The sequence below is a fragment of the Camponotus vicinus genome, unplaced genomic scaffold (assembly GCF_025532165.1).
Source record: "Camponotus vicinus isolate PSW18456_S1 unplaced genomic scaffold, iyCamVici1.0 SCAF_11, whole genome shotgun sequence".
In the NCBI taxonomy this organism is placed as follows: Eukaryota; Metazoa; Arthropoda; class Insecta; order Hymenoptera; family Formicidae; genus Camponotus; species Camponotus vicinus.
In genome coordinates, this window is record NW_028141947.1 from 307,598 (window position 1) to 322,188 (window position 14,591).

General features: G+C 33.0%; 3 protein-coding genes across 6 annotated transcripts in view; 2 read left to right on the top strand and 1 right to left on the bottom strand.

Moving 5' to 3' along the window:
• Positions 1–757: 757 nt before the first annotated feature.
• Positions 758–9,123, top strand: LOC145962191 (shootin-1). 2 transcript variants are annotated; one of them, XM_083083161.1, is made up of 11 exons: positions 758–1,079; positions 2,921–3,202; positions 4,307–4,738; positions 6,303–6,416; positions 6,502–6,596; positions 6,703–6,859; positions 7,060–7,188; positions 7,267–7,412; positions 7,658–8,192; positions 8,282–8,340; positions 8,546–9,123. In XM_083083161.1, the coding sequence occupies exons 3-11, from the start codon at positions 4,312–4,314 to the stop codon at positions 8,687–8,689; spliced, it is 1,806 nt and encodes a 601-aa protein (XP_082939287.1). In that variant the 5' UTR covers positions 758–1,079; positions 2,921–3,202; positions 4,307–4,311; the 3' UTR covers positions 8,690–9,123. The 2 variants fall into 2 exon arrangements, with proteins under 2 accessions (XP_082939287.1, XP_082939286.1); XM_083083160.1 differs by lacking the exon at positions 2,921–3,202 and having other exon boundaries at positions 759–1,079.
• On the bottom strand, positions 9,029–10,791 carry LOC145962193 (protein BCCIP homolog). Its single transcript, XM_083083163.1, has 3 exons — positions 10,630–10,791; positions 9,868–10,122; positions 9,029–9,759 (listed from the first exon to the last, which is right to left on the bottom strand). Exons 1-3 carry the CDS (start codon positions 10,738–10,740, stop codon positions 9,220–9,222), a joined length of 906 nt encoding a protein of 301 aa, XP_082939289.1. The 5' UTR covers positions 10,741–10,791; the 3' UTR covers positions 9,029–9,219.
• A 489-nt stretch (positions 10,792–11,280) lies between these two features.
• Positions 11,281–14,591, top strand: part of LOC145962190 (protein Skeletor, isoforms B/C) — a 66,586-nt gene continuing 63,275 nt past the window's right edge. Inside the window, exon 1 of one of the 3 annotated variants that reach the window (XM_083083156.1) lies at positions 11,281–11,350. The gene's annotated coding sequence lies outside the window, so the exon portion shown is untranslated. Of the gene's footprint in view, positions 11,351–11,944; positions 12,218–14,591 lie in introns of those variants that run through there. The other 2 variants (XM_083083152.1, XM_083083155.1) reach the window with 2 other exon arrangements.

A 14,591-nucleotide genomic window follows, 5' to 3' on the forward strand; every position in this document is an offset into this window, starting at 1 on the left:
TGCCATTTTTATTTAATGAACTTAATATCAAATATTAATATATACATTATTTTAAAATAATTTTGTAAAATGAAAAGGTAAAGTTTTATATATTTTATTATATAGATTTAATTATATTATTATTGATATAAATTTTGGCATTGGTCGATTTTACGGAGACATTGCACAATTGTGTCAATTTGTCTGTTTTTATACTATGCAAATTTTCCCTGAATTCTCTCGATCTAAAATCTAACGATTCTATCGACAAATATATGAATTTTTAATCATTAATTGTAATTCTATATACATTGCTTTCTGTGTACTCAGCTGCTGACTAATTGCGTAAATTCCTTTCAAGACAGCGTCGAAAATATATTCGAAATTATCGGATTTTTAAATTTTTACTTCGGAATGTATATGAGAAAAGACGAATAAAAGACTCTAATAATTGACTCGATCAACTGTAAAGGTCAGCTGTATTTCCATAAGAACTTTTATTGTGCTTTGTTAAGAAAATGTGTTTCATGTTTTATTTACTTTATACAAAGTAATTCTTAAAAAATAAGGATATAAAAAATATTTGTGATATTTATATTTTACATGCATTGCCATGTTCTTGCGCGTATATATTTTCTTTCCTGTAATTTTTATATTCAAAGCATATTGATTTGAATAGTTTGTTTTTTTCGATAAGATTTGATATATTGCTTGCGCTGTTCTCTCTCTTTCTCTCTCTCTCTCTCTTTTCCTCTCTCTCTCTTTCTGATTACGTTAGCCAAATCACACAAAACGCATCTCATTCATCAATGAACGATATTATATGTTAAGAACTATCCTGCAGAAGGTACATCGAATATGCGTGCGCACACGCTTGGGGTCGGCTGACTTCGAGGAAACGACACTCTCGCATTCCCGAAGCTCTCTTTCGCAGTGCTGCGAGATAATGTTAACGTTACGAGACGCAAGGGAATCAGTACGCTTGTGAACGCACGCGAGTGAGAACGTGTGTTGGAGTTTGTGGCTGCGACGAGTTCGATGTGCCGAGCGTACCGACAGATTAATTGTTTTATCCTCGTTTAATGATATATTGAACAAATGTGAGTGTAATTTATCTTATTGTTTATACAAGAGAGAAATATTAACTATATTTGCATCGATCATTATTTTGGATGCGAATCAATCGTGATTTTTACAAGAGGACATTATTAACGAGCTAAATTGCATCTTATATCAATTTTTACAATATGTTTTTTTCTCGCATCAATGTAAGATAATGCATTATAAATTGTATAAGGGAGGTGATGTTACTTATAATTAAAATTTTCAATTATGATTCGGAAAAATATAATTCAATGTTTCTCTCTATAATTCATTCGAGATATCGATCTTTCCTCGTTTGCATCTATCATTTTCTAAATGATTTAGTTTTACGTATAATATGAAACTTGAAGCTGTTCTTTAATACAAAGAGGAAAAGTGAAAGGACCTCTCGTGTTTTCTGATCTGACGTACGATTCCAAAGTTCATTATATATACAACAGTGCTGTGTATGATATTGTGATCAATAATTAAAAGTCTTACTCGAGTTTTTATTTTAAATTATTTTTATGAGTGAAGTGAAACTGAATTGATAGTCATTAAAGCAAACTGTGATTGATATAAAAAGAAATAAAATTTATATATGATAATTACAAATTTAATCATGTTTAGATTGACTGTATATTACGTGTGTATTCACAAAATATTGTGACCTCTTGATGTTTGATTTATTTTTGATCGTTACATATAATATAAATGTTCTTAATTTTATGTAATGATAAAAGATAAAAATTTCCTTTCTTAAGTAAAAATTTGACATTTAACATATTTATAATCCATGGAGAGAGAGAAAGAGTTAAAAGAGATAACATAAATGTATTTTTAAATAATAGATTTTTATATCAAAATCATATCATTTTATCAACAGTATATTAATACAAACTGCTGTTAAAAGGACACTTGATGGCTTTGAATTGTTAATATTAACAGCAATAAGCACGTGACAAATTACGTATCTATCAATTTAATCAATTGGCTTGTAATCATGCAATACACCAAAAATACTTAACATTCCTTCTATCATGAGTCATTCATACTAGTAAAGACATATTTTATCTGGAAGCATTTTTTAGTTTTTACATTTTTGCAGTACAGTGTGATATACATGTAAAAGAAGTCCGTGATCTATCAATTGTATTTTATCAGACACTTTACTCACTACTCACTGCTAATTTGCATTAATGTTGGATGCGCGTCAATGCTTGTGCATGTATATTTGCATATAAAATTAAGCCTATAATATTACGATGTACAATACCGCTAGTTAGACTATAGCAAGTGCAGGAAAAAAAGACAGGTGCAAGTGTTAACTAATCGATAACAAAAGATGATACATAAACCACATAATTTTTTACTTTGAACATAGAATATTTATTTATACGATGAGTGATTTCTTCACAAGAATTTATATACATATTTTCCTTAATAAATGTAAAGAGAATCTAGAATATTTCTTCATGTAATAATATTAAAATTTCATGCAGTCAAATAATGATGAATTAAAAATGAAATCTACAGTCGCATTACTTTGTTATATCGATATTTCTTATTCAAATAGTTACTTAACATTAAGTATGATTCTCATATTTATTTTTTTGCTTACATAAAATTTTTTATAATTAATTATTTTAATTATTTGTAAATTTTTCGAGCTAAAAGTGTTGTTTTTTGTTTATCGATTTTAACACTCTGGTACGTCTTTCCTGCTTTAGCATATATTTAAAGGATAATTAACGTTGAAAGAGCTAAGTGACTTCTTTAAGCATTTTAATGCAGAGGGTTGTCTTTATTCTATTAAAGTGCTTTGTCTCTTGTCTTCGAACGAGCGAATTTTTGTTAGAATCACGTGTTTGCGAGAAGAAGCCGAGAGTACAGGGGCGTTGACATAACTGAAGCCAGAACAATAATTATGCATGATATTATCGAGAAGCAATCGCAACACCTGGCGGATCTCCGGTCAGGGGAAAGCGAAGCACATCCGTCGACTCACCGTAGACATCAGTTTAACGATCGACGTGCTGCACGAGCCCTGACACAGACGCACATTCTGACGAATTAACTTTAAATGGCCCGCGGGGGAGGCTCCCGCGAAGCTTAGCACGTGCGACTAGACCTAACTGGAGTAAACTTTTGTGAACGAATTCTATTTTAGAAACTTTTGTTCCAATAACTCATATTTTACAGTTTAAGAGTATTTTTTAATTAATCTTTCACTCTTTTTCCATGTAAACAAAATAACAAATGTATAGATATATTTAATAGCAACTAATAATTCTGATAATGATTATTCAAAGTTTGATAATTTCGGACAATGAGTACGACTGTTATAATATTTTATTATCAATTAATTATGTTTTATAATAGTTTATAGAATATAGATGTAAATATTTTTTTATATAAATAATTTTTCTCCTTTCTTATTTCAAATATTTAATATTGATTTGTGAAAATAATAACAAACAACTGGTCAATGGTAATTAAATAATATTACTTAATCTTTATCAAAATAAATCTAATGTTTCGGTATTCATGAAATTTGGATTAAGAGCAAGAATATTTTGATATAGCAGTTATTTTAAACTTGACTACTAACGGCAAAACCAATATGTTTATTTTTAGAGATGTCCTATGTTATTAATCTTGAACTGTAACTGATAGCAATGTTCAGATTTTTTTCTTATGAGTCTTTCTTTTGTGTAGATCATTCAAAATGTCACGTTATTTGAATATCGATTATGTAATTTCGATCGAATTAAAGATCGATATAATATTGTTTGTAAAGAATACGTATACATACATACACGAAAAGACTATCTCTGCAATTGACACTTGTCAAATGTCACATAATTTCTCAACGAACATGTATCATATTTATCAGAATAAATATTATGATATACATGATATTTAATACCATAATAGACTCGTGTGTGCCACTTGCAAAAATGAGATAAGATCATACAAATAAGAAAGTTTTCAATTAATAATACATGGCTGAAAATCCACTTTTAAATTATTTTAATAAAAATTATAATAATAATTATTTTAATAATAATTCTAGTAATGATTGCATTTCATCTATAAGTTTGTTACATAAATAATATTTGAAAAAAGATACAAATCGACTTAAAATACTTCTTCTCAGGAAATAACTCTCATTACACTTCATTATTGTAATAGCGGTAAAGCTTAATATCAAATGGTTTAACAAGTACATTTACTTCCACAGTTGCTATGAATAAGACAGAATTCAACATCGTCCTAAGCACAGAGACACCGAAAACCTCGACCTCGAGCGTGATTCATTCTCACATTCCGGTGCCCAGAGTATCAACTGCGATCAAGGCCCAAGAAAGATGCCCTCCAAAGCGCAGAGGATCCTTCGAGAGATTGGGCCGCGGATCCGTGGCCGCTCAAAAAGCGTGCTTTGAGAAGCTCGAAGCTTCCGTTGTACAACTGAGATCGCGTAACAATAATCAATTGTCAACTTCAAGCATCGAGATACGAAATTCCGAGGAGAAGACGACGCCTGTGAGCAATTATAAGACGAGCGACGTCTTCAAGTTCAATAGGGATAACAGCTTTAGCGAGATCAAGTGGAAAAATAAATATGAAGACTCGGAGAAGAAGCGGAAGCTTTTGCTACAAAAGAATGAAGCTGGTAAGCGTCAAATGACGTGCGATAAATAAATAAATTTAACAATCACATGGACGGATACATCATGGATAATCGCTTATTAAGTTTGCTAGATTTTAAATTTTGAAATAACTGATAAAGTAAATGTACGCTGTGTGACATTTCTTTAACCCGATGTTTACATTATTGAATAGTTGAAAAAAGTAGGGAAAATAAAAGAAAACAAATGATAATCGATATTTATATATAACGAATAGAGGAAGAAACAAGAAAATAAATAAATATGACATTTGTCGGGTAGAGTGTCTATTTAATATATAATCATTGGATAGATAGAGATGAAATATACTTACTAATATTAGATTAATAATTGAAAGATGTCTTGATAACAAATACAAGTCAATACCGATATACACTTTGATTTTTTGTATATTATTATATTTTTAGGACATACAATTTTGTTGATTTTCTATTTATGAAATCATAAAAAAAGTTATAATTTTAATCATTTTATAAATAATTTTACATTAGATATTTTTTTATAAATTCTTATATTTTTCGAGAAGAAGAAAGTTACTTTTTAACGATTGTTTCCAACGATTCATATGTGTAAATGCTTGAGACTTTTGAGATAAAAACAAGATTTCTCTCGTTACTTTTGAGATATCTTTTGTGGCTTGTTCTGAATATGATAAACCGACCGATGTTTCGGCGTCAATCTTTTTGCAAGACTTTCCTTGGCAGAAACTCATAAATAATGGAAAGTACGTACACCACACGAGAGATTATTTTGATTGACTCAGAATATTGTATAGTCGATTATCGTGTTGTGATTCACTGCTGCATGTAAAACGAAGGCAATGACGTTCTATTAGTCACACTGTCTATAACACGATAGAATTTTAAATTGACGTAGATAAAACATTATTGGTACACGGTTATTCGCGGAATTTGTATTCCTGGCACGATTCGTATTACAACGATTGATCGACAATCAGCAAAAAAAATTGATCAAGTTTATGGGCAGGAATAAATTGCTATTCTGTTTTAAAACTTTCCCAAAATCGTTTGAATACTTCCGATAATTAAGCGACTAGTGCTTCGTAAGCGATTCATGCATAATGTAACGCAATGCGTCAGAGATTGATCAAGGATGTTTAAAAATAATATTTGAGATACACACTAACAAAAAAAAAGATATGAAGAACATACTAATTAAAACTTTACGAAACATTAAAGTAAGGCAAGTTTCAATGACGTGCCACATATATAATAATCTCTTATAATTTATAAAAGTCTATTGTATATATATCTTATATTTCTTCATAAAGTTCAGTTAATTAGTAAAGTAATATTTTTCCGTATATACGGATTTTTTTTAGAAATGAGTGATGATATCATCTCAACAGTTCTACATTCTTATATGACTCTAATCCGGTTGTCATATGACTTAATTATGATAATTGTTAACTGATTCACTTTATTTACGCATATCTGCTTATATTTAAGAACATATCATAAAAAATATACAAAATATTAAATAATTTACAATAGCATCATGTTGTAACTTATTTCTGTTCTGTATTAGTTAGTAAAGAACATGCAGATTTGGAGAAAAAATATCAACAATTGCAGAAAGAAAATAATACGCTACAATCGCAAGTTCAAGAGAAGGAACATAAGCTGCTAAAATTGCGAACAGGTGTGTATCAATCTTGAAGTCACTTTATATAATTTAACGAGTATTTTTATAAAATTGCTATCAACACTTGCTCAATTTTTTACAGTTTCGGAAGCAGTGTGTAAGGAATACGAACAATTAAAACGTCAATATGATGTGGAAACGAATGCAATGCACAAAGCTATGCAACAAGCATCTCAGGTAACTTGTTACAATCTCGATTTTTATCAATGTACTATCACAAAAAATAATCGAGAGAATTATAATATTTTGTTTTTTGAAATATAATATATAATTTTATTATTAGTGGTATCGACAAAACCGCGAGCTCAAACGAAGATCTCAAATTATGACGCAAAAGTTTCTACATAATAATCCAGAGCAATCGTTGGATTTTGATTTATCCGACGAAGTGGATACATCGAATTTCGAGGATTTAGATGAGCTGAGACAAACGGTGAAAGGTAATTGTAATATATAATTAATCTTATTGCATAAGATGTAAAATTAAAACATGTTAACAACAACAAATTAAAACTAAGCTATGATTAAGAGTTTTAAATTATTTATATAAAATAAATTAACTTTACTTATACAAGATGAACAAGAAAATATTTACTAAGTTGATAAAATGATCGATCTTAAATCAAATATTAATTTGCAGAATTAAGCGGTGAAATAGCGCGGCTTCAGACAGAACTTCATTCTGCGCGGCTTCAAGAATTCGAAGCCCAAGAGCAGGTGACGCAATTGACTACGCAGCTGGAAGAAGAAAGAGCCCTCCGGGAAAAAGGTAAAAGATAAGATATATCCCATAATCTTTTTTTGTTATAGATAACACGACTAAGCGACCAATTCGTTTTTCTTATAGGAGAGGAGAAAATTAATGAAATGAAGGTTCACAAAGGAAATATAGAAAGAATTACAAAAATGGTGGCTGAAGAGGTGCAAGTTTTGAAAACGCAATGTGATCGTGAAAGAGAAAACGCGAAAATTCTCAAGATAGAAGCTGAAAAGGTGAATCATTAATTCTTACAATCCTTGATTTAATTTTGATAATAATTAATAATTTAATTACAATTTTATTTATAATTATGCATGTAATATTATTTAGAATATTACACAGAGTAAAACTCTCGTCACTATTTTAAAACTGTATGTGTTTATAAGAAAATTGTAGGGAAAATGTTTCGAAAAGTTAAATTATATTAAAAGATATAGTCATTTCTATATAAATCATACTAATTAGCTCGATTGTTTAGGTTCAAAAAGAACGAAACGTCTTAGCGCATCAAAGCGCTCTTCTTATGGCCGAGGTCGGAGATGATCCAAATGGAAGATTATTAGCTGTTATGCAAGAAGTGGAATCTTTAAAGAGACTATTAGAAGAAGAACAGCAGACGCATGCTTCCCAAATACAGATGTTACAGGAGAAACTGGAAGAAAAAGAATCGAATGTAGAATTTGAAATTGTCGAAGAGAAACTGAAGCTCGCAGAATCCGAGTTAGAAGTTGTTCTTCAGAGAGCCGAAAGGGCCGAGAAAACAATAGAAGAATTAGAGAACGTTGTTCGATGTTTAAAACAGAAAGTCAGCGAGTTAGAGGAGAAAGTTTCGAAACCGCCACCGCCACCGTTACCTCCGCCTGCCCCACCGCTACCAATATCGATGACTGGTCAGTCATCGATAAAATTGCTGACTAAGGAAAAATTGCTCTCGGAGCGTTCGGCTGTAAGTGACATGGAGAATATGCTTGGCATTGCACAGAAAAAAACACCTGCAGTCACACAACAGCCTGGTAATTGCATAGTTCATTATTTTGTTAGTTATGAATTATTATACACACACAAATTATCACGAGATATGAAATGTATCAAATACTTTTAGCTATTGACGATATTATCAATCAAATCAAAGGCGGGCGTTTCACGCTAAAGCATACAGATGTAAGTATAAAACTAGACTATGTAAGTATTTAAAATACATCAAAGATATATTCATAGCATTGTTAAACTCTGAAACATTTTTTAAATTTTGATATCTGTTAAATATTTTTGGACATATCATGTTTTCTATTATTTTCGAATAAAGTATAGCATTACTTGCAATTATCTCTGTTATGTATATACTTGAGTAAAATATTGATTTTAGAAACAAAGAGAAGAGGAGCGGAAAAGACGGCAAGCGGAAAATACGTCGCCAGCAGTTTCTGAAATGTTAAATATTCTTGGTACTATGAGACGGAGAGCCAAACCAATAAGGCAATCATTCAAGTTTACAGACGCATCATCGTAGTAATGGATGTTGCTTAAATGAAAATAATTTGTAATTCCAGAAAGGTTTGAATCTTAAAATCAGCTAAATCATACATTATTAATTTTACAATGTGATATATCTTTCTTGTTTTATTTGTACATTTGCGTTTTATATCTATTTTACTCGTTTATCTAAATTTATGTATACAAAACCTATTTATTCAATTATAAAAGTAATGTCTATATTGCTATAAGAAGATTACCAAATGAGATCATCAAATAACGAAGTTCGATGTAAAATCGATAGATATTTTGCTAGTATAATTTATAAGAAAAATAGAAGAATAAAAGTGTGAAAGGGTGAAATTCATAGAAACAGTTTGTAGCATAAGCGCTGTATAAAAGATGTATTATAAAAAATTTAGTGCACATACCATTGTAATTACATTTTGTCATACGCAGGTATCAAAGAAATTTTCATTGAAAAGCACATCTTCTTTATATTGCAAATACAAAGTTTTGCAGTAGGCTCAGCTATTTTACCAATATTAATATCGTTTATAGAATTAATTAAGAAAATTGATTCTGTATTTTCTCGAATATGGATTGCAATTTAGAAGCTTCGAAAAGAAGAACTCGTCTATAAGGTATCATTTCATCATCCGTTTCAGTCCATTTTCCAGATAAGCCACTGTCTGCTTCTTCTTCGACAGAAAATTCAAAGCTAACAGTTGATTTTTCTGCAAAAATTTCTTCTTCTGGGTTACTCCATAATATAAGTGGTTCATTGTTAGTGTTTTTACTCTTGTTTTTTGACTTTTTTCCTATTTTTTTATCTTCCGACTTGTATAGTTTACATATAAGTATATAATAGGAGAAATTAAATGGCATATTTCTACTATTGGCACGTTTCACTTCAGAAATTAAGTTTTCGAAAAGTGGCACTGATATCTTGGCTGGAATGTTGACAAATCTCTCATTTATAAGTAAACCCAATTGTGCTGCATCATTCTCCAATACATTCTTTATCATAGCGTTAGCTGTGTCTGTTGCATGCTCATCTGCTAATTGTTTCAATAAATCCCTAAGCTGTTGTATACATACAACATTCTGGAAAAGATTCAATTTCGTTATAAAGAATTTATAAACAGAGATTAAAAAAAAATAAGTTTCTTTAAAAAACAATACAATTATATATCATTACTAATTTATGCGCACCTGTCTATCGGAAACATTAATGACAGTTGTAATACCAAATACATCATTGACATCATTGTCATCATCGTCGGATTCATCCATTTCATCAGACTGTTTCACAACAGATCCTACATAATTCTGAGATATTATCAAGTCTGTTAGTCCACCTAAATCAATATGTGCTTTGAGAAAAAGTTGTTGCAATAATGTTTTGATTCCATGATAATCTGGATCTTGTGGATTACGACCCTCAAAATCCAATTGAAGCTCCATTCCCTAAAATTGATTACAGCATTTTATAGATTATATTGCTTGTAAGCATAACGCTTAAAATGTTTAGTCAATTTCAATATACTTGTTGAAGTATTTTTGATAAAAATTAGGCGTGCAACAATTTGCAATATAGATATTACTGTACATATAGCAGATTTTGTGTCAAAATTTTCCGTAAAAGATCTCCCACTTGCTTAATTAAGAATATTATAATACATGTGATAAATACATGTGATAAATATATATTATTAGATAAATATCATTAAGCTATCTAATTATTCAGTCACATAATTTTTTGACTCGTCGAGTAACATTCGCATCAGCTAAATTAAAGTATAATCTCGAGAGATTATTTTGTCGCGATTTATCATTTTTACATGTGCGAAAATCGATGAATTAAGCTCAAAAAACTGAAATAAATCTCTAGCAGAAAGCGACCGCGTGTTCGAAAATGTGGTTAGTTCACTCGATAAGATGACATGTCGTGCGATATAAGCAATTATTTTTTACCTGCTCGTCCGCGACTTCATATTCTTCATCCTCGCTGCTGGAGGAGACGCGATCTTCATCATCGTCGTGTAATTTTTGCCGAATTTCACGCTTTTTCACCGGAGCTGCCATTACGACGATTCAGACGACGGTGACGTATGCACTAACACCACGACACGTGACAAGGACAGCACGTCACTGAGTCACGTGATATTTAGCATAAAAAAAAAAAAGTAAGGATCGAAAGAACAGGAAAGATGTTTTTTATTCTAAAATAAATATGTATATGTGATGTACTGAAACGTGTAAAATATATACGAAAGACTCGTCAAATCGTAATGTCATCAATTTCTAAATTACACAAAAATCTGCACTGTAAATAAAAAGAAATTTAGAAAATTATTTTACAGATAATAAATCATTCAAGATTACAATTCTTATTTTTATTCCATAGTTTGCTACATTACAATATTTCTCGCGGAGTGAAGAGCAATTTACCGATTTTTCTCTCGTCGATAAATCGTTCTTTACTTTATCGATAAAAAACGAGGAAGAAATTCCAAGACACGTCGTCGGGTGGCGCCACTAACAAGTTCTTTTTTGCGCCAACTTCGCGCGTTACGGGCGCAAAAAATGCTTTCACTAGTTTCACTCGATTAAACATGCAGTTAAGATGTTCGTTTGCATAAGTGAAAAGTGTGTGTCGAGCAGTGCGAGATTTCGAGCAATGCAGTCGCATTAGGTGAGTTGAGCACGCAACAATCCTATCTTCACTTTATATAAGATTATATTTTCACAATATATGCGTACATGATAATCTTTTTTCAATATTGGAAAATTTATCTTTCGAAAGTACGTCATCTTTATCTGGCGCATCGCGATGGCCGAAAACGTAAATCGCGATATTTCTTTCGCAAATAATACAGAGTTTGTGATAATAATACGAGTCTCGACATTATAATTATTAATATTTGAAGATGCAAATCCAAGATGGAAGAGCGCTTGTTCACAATCGAGAAAAACCTGAGCTCCGGAATTATATCTACCTAGTGATGTGTGAAATTTTTCTACGAGATAATCAAATTAGATTTTATTCCAGGGAGGGAAGGAGCGGGGTGAGAATGACGAAAATACGCAGAAAGAGACGAGAAAAGAAGGATTCGATGAGCGCGTCGATTCCCCGACGATATCGCGAGGGAACGCGAGATACCGGGAGCGGGACGCGCGGCAAAATTCAAATTCCCGGAGCGGAGTCGATCACGTGCAGCGAAGCGGAGCGAGGCCGCCCCCGCCGTTGTCGGCGCTGCAACTCGCCGAAATTCGATTAAAGTTCTCGCGCATGGGCCGAAGGAAATGCCGTTTTCTCGAATTTCCCGGAGTCTGTCAGGTGGCACCACGGCGTACGTTGGTCCGGGCCAGGGCGCTACGCGGGCGAGCGTACACGGGAGAGAGAGGAGCCAGTGCCCTTTGTAGGTTATCGAAAGCACGGTCCCAAGGCGCCTATACACACTCGCTGACGTAGACAGCAATAATTGACCGACACTGACCGACAACAACAATCATCGTCGATCGGCCAGTCCTTTTTGTCCGCGCTCCCCCGTGACGTTTAGTGAGTGCTTTGAGCTGTAGCGGGCGGTGAGATGGCTGTCACTCTCTCTCTCTCTCTCTTTCTCTCTGTTCTTTTTTTCTATCTTTTCGTTACTCTATTTTTCCTTCTTCTCCCGTCCCCTTTCTCTCAGTTTTCTGTTCCTCTGGTGTTTTGTTCGAATTGTAGATCGAGAGCGTCGTCACCCGCGAGCGTGTTCCTTTTTTTTTCCGATAACGTGCGCGCGGAGAGAGACGCGTGAAGGGCCACTTTCGCGCGTTGTCGACATTGGAAAGACATTGGAAATACCTTACCGAGGGGACGACGTCTCGCGATCGCACCGCGGAGCTGGTTACCTTCTAGATGTGTTCGGCTGAATAGATGTTTCGACACACTTGGTTCGGACCCGGTTGTGGTACGCATACAACCTGCGTACACGCGCCACATCCTACGCAATCACATCACACACACACACACGCATACACACACGTATACACCCATCCACACGCACATGTATGAAAACACGTACCTCCATATGCAACAATTGCTTCTGGTTCTTGGCTGTTCGATGTTTCTTAGCGCTGTTCCGTATAGCGTAGCTGTCTCACCTGCCTTGGACTGTCTACTTTACGTTTCCTGCTTCCATCGAGAACACTCGCTCTCGCGAGGCGTTTTATCGACGAGCTCGATTTTTGCGCGAAACACTCGGGGAAGAAATGTCCTCTTTCTCGACTCGTCCTATGTCCGTGTTGTGATGTTTAGGTGATAATTTTACGTGATTCTTGCGCGCGAAATGGCACGAGAGATACGACACTGTTATCATGTATGATACCTCGACGACTTTGATTATAAATCGTCTGCGTTTAATTCGCGAGACTAGAACGATTTTCAATATATACTCGAGATACAAAGCACGTTTCTATTCATGAAGATCAAAGAGTTTCATCGGGCATAATATAATGTCCATAAATTGCGTCTTAAACTTTCTCTCGATGTCTTTGTGAAAATCCGATAACGTCATTAACTTAAGGAAGGTCTATGATAAATCTACTTTTAGTGATTCTTGTCATTTTACTACCGTGCAATATAGTGTTAGATTTCAAAAATTCAATATCAAAATTAAATTAAATACAATTTCGAAACATATATACGGTACTTTCTCAATTTTATAAAATTAAAAGAAAAGATACGATAAGATCCTCATTTAGATGACTTTGAAAAATAAATTTTAGCTCGTCAAAATGACAAGGAAATGTCAAAAATGTCGGGATTATTAAAAAAGCATTATCGACGTACGCGGAAAAAAAGCACGGTAATAATTATCAAGAAAAAAACCGACATTTATTTCTATTAGTCGGACGTAACGCGAATAAACGTCCATCAATTTCCGTGGATCGCGTTCGAGGACATTCTGAGGACAATTTATAACGATTACCCCTTTAACTTCTAGTGCGCATTGCGCGCTTTAAGCTGTTACATGCGCATCGTAAGCTGTGCGCTTAAGCACGCTTTACATTAGGACTTATGCGCCGTTTCGTGTCCTTTGAAACTTACAGGGAAAGTGTCATGTGATTTACATATCTGAAATATATAAAGTAGCCAGCAAACACAAATGTTTATTAAAGATCGAGACGAAAGCGAATTATTTTACCTTTACATTAAAAGAATCATTCAATCATTGGAGTTTTAAGTTCGCGATTAAAGTTGATACAGTATTTCGTATACATCCATTTTTAATTTAAATTAAAAATAAATTAATTTTCCTTTGGCTTTAAGAGTCAAGAGTTCAATTTTTATTTTAATTACTATGAATGAAGATATTCATTAATAACAACGATACTCTTATTTAATGATATATTTTTAATATATATTTTAATATGTATTTTTATATATAATAGGTCTTATTAAAAAAATTAAAAATTTTTATGATATATACTTAATCCGATAATCACTCCATTTATGGGAATAAAATAATAATATGAAAATTATTTTTGCACAAAGCAAGAAACTTTTTTTTTCAAAAGAGCCTTGTTCTCTCTGCGAAAAATGCTGGTGAAATTAAATTCGGCTTCCTCGGGCTCGCGTAAATCGTAAGGTTATTTCGGCTTTAATGTAATATCGCGAAAATCGCTGTTATTGGCAATTGAGCGAATATCGGCGGCCGCAAAATCGCGAATGTCAGTTTTTCCGTTCGTACGCGCGAAACGCTTTTTTTCCCGGCCTCTCTCCAAGTACCATACACGCTCTACGAACGAAATTAAGCCATATGGCTACATCGTAGGGGCGTGCTGAGGTCGATGCGCCGCGCAACTGGTTGATTTATCGGTGCTTTTCGCGTAGCGAAAACTAGCGAGAGGGTCGAATTGGATTACGGCGCGTGCACAAATTGCTTTATTCA

Coding starts and splice junctions, on each gene's coding strand:
- LOC145962193 (XM_083083163.1), bottom strand. CDS start 10,740: ATGGCAGCTCCGGTGAAAAAGCGTGAAATTCGGCAAAAATTACACGAC. Junction 10,123..10,629: donor ATGAAGTCGCGGACGAGCAG/GTAAAAAATAAT, acceptor AATCAATTTTAG/GGAATGGAGCTTCAATTGGA. Junction 9,760..9,867: donor TTAATGTTTCCGATAGACAG/GTGCGCATAAAT, acceptor AATCTTTTCCAG/AATGTTGTATGTATACAACA.
- LOC145962191 (XM_083083161.1), top strand. CDS start 4,312: ATGAATAAGACAGAATTCAACATCGTCCTAAGCACAGAGACACCGAAA. Junction 6,417..6,501: donor GCTGCTAAAATTGCGAACAG/GTGTGTATCAAT, acceptor AATTTTTTACAG/TTTCGGAAGCAGTGTGTAAG. Junction 6,597..6,702: donor CTATGCAACAAGCATCTCAG/GTAACTTGTTAC, acceptor TTTTATTATTAG/TGGTATCGACAAAACCGCGA.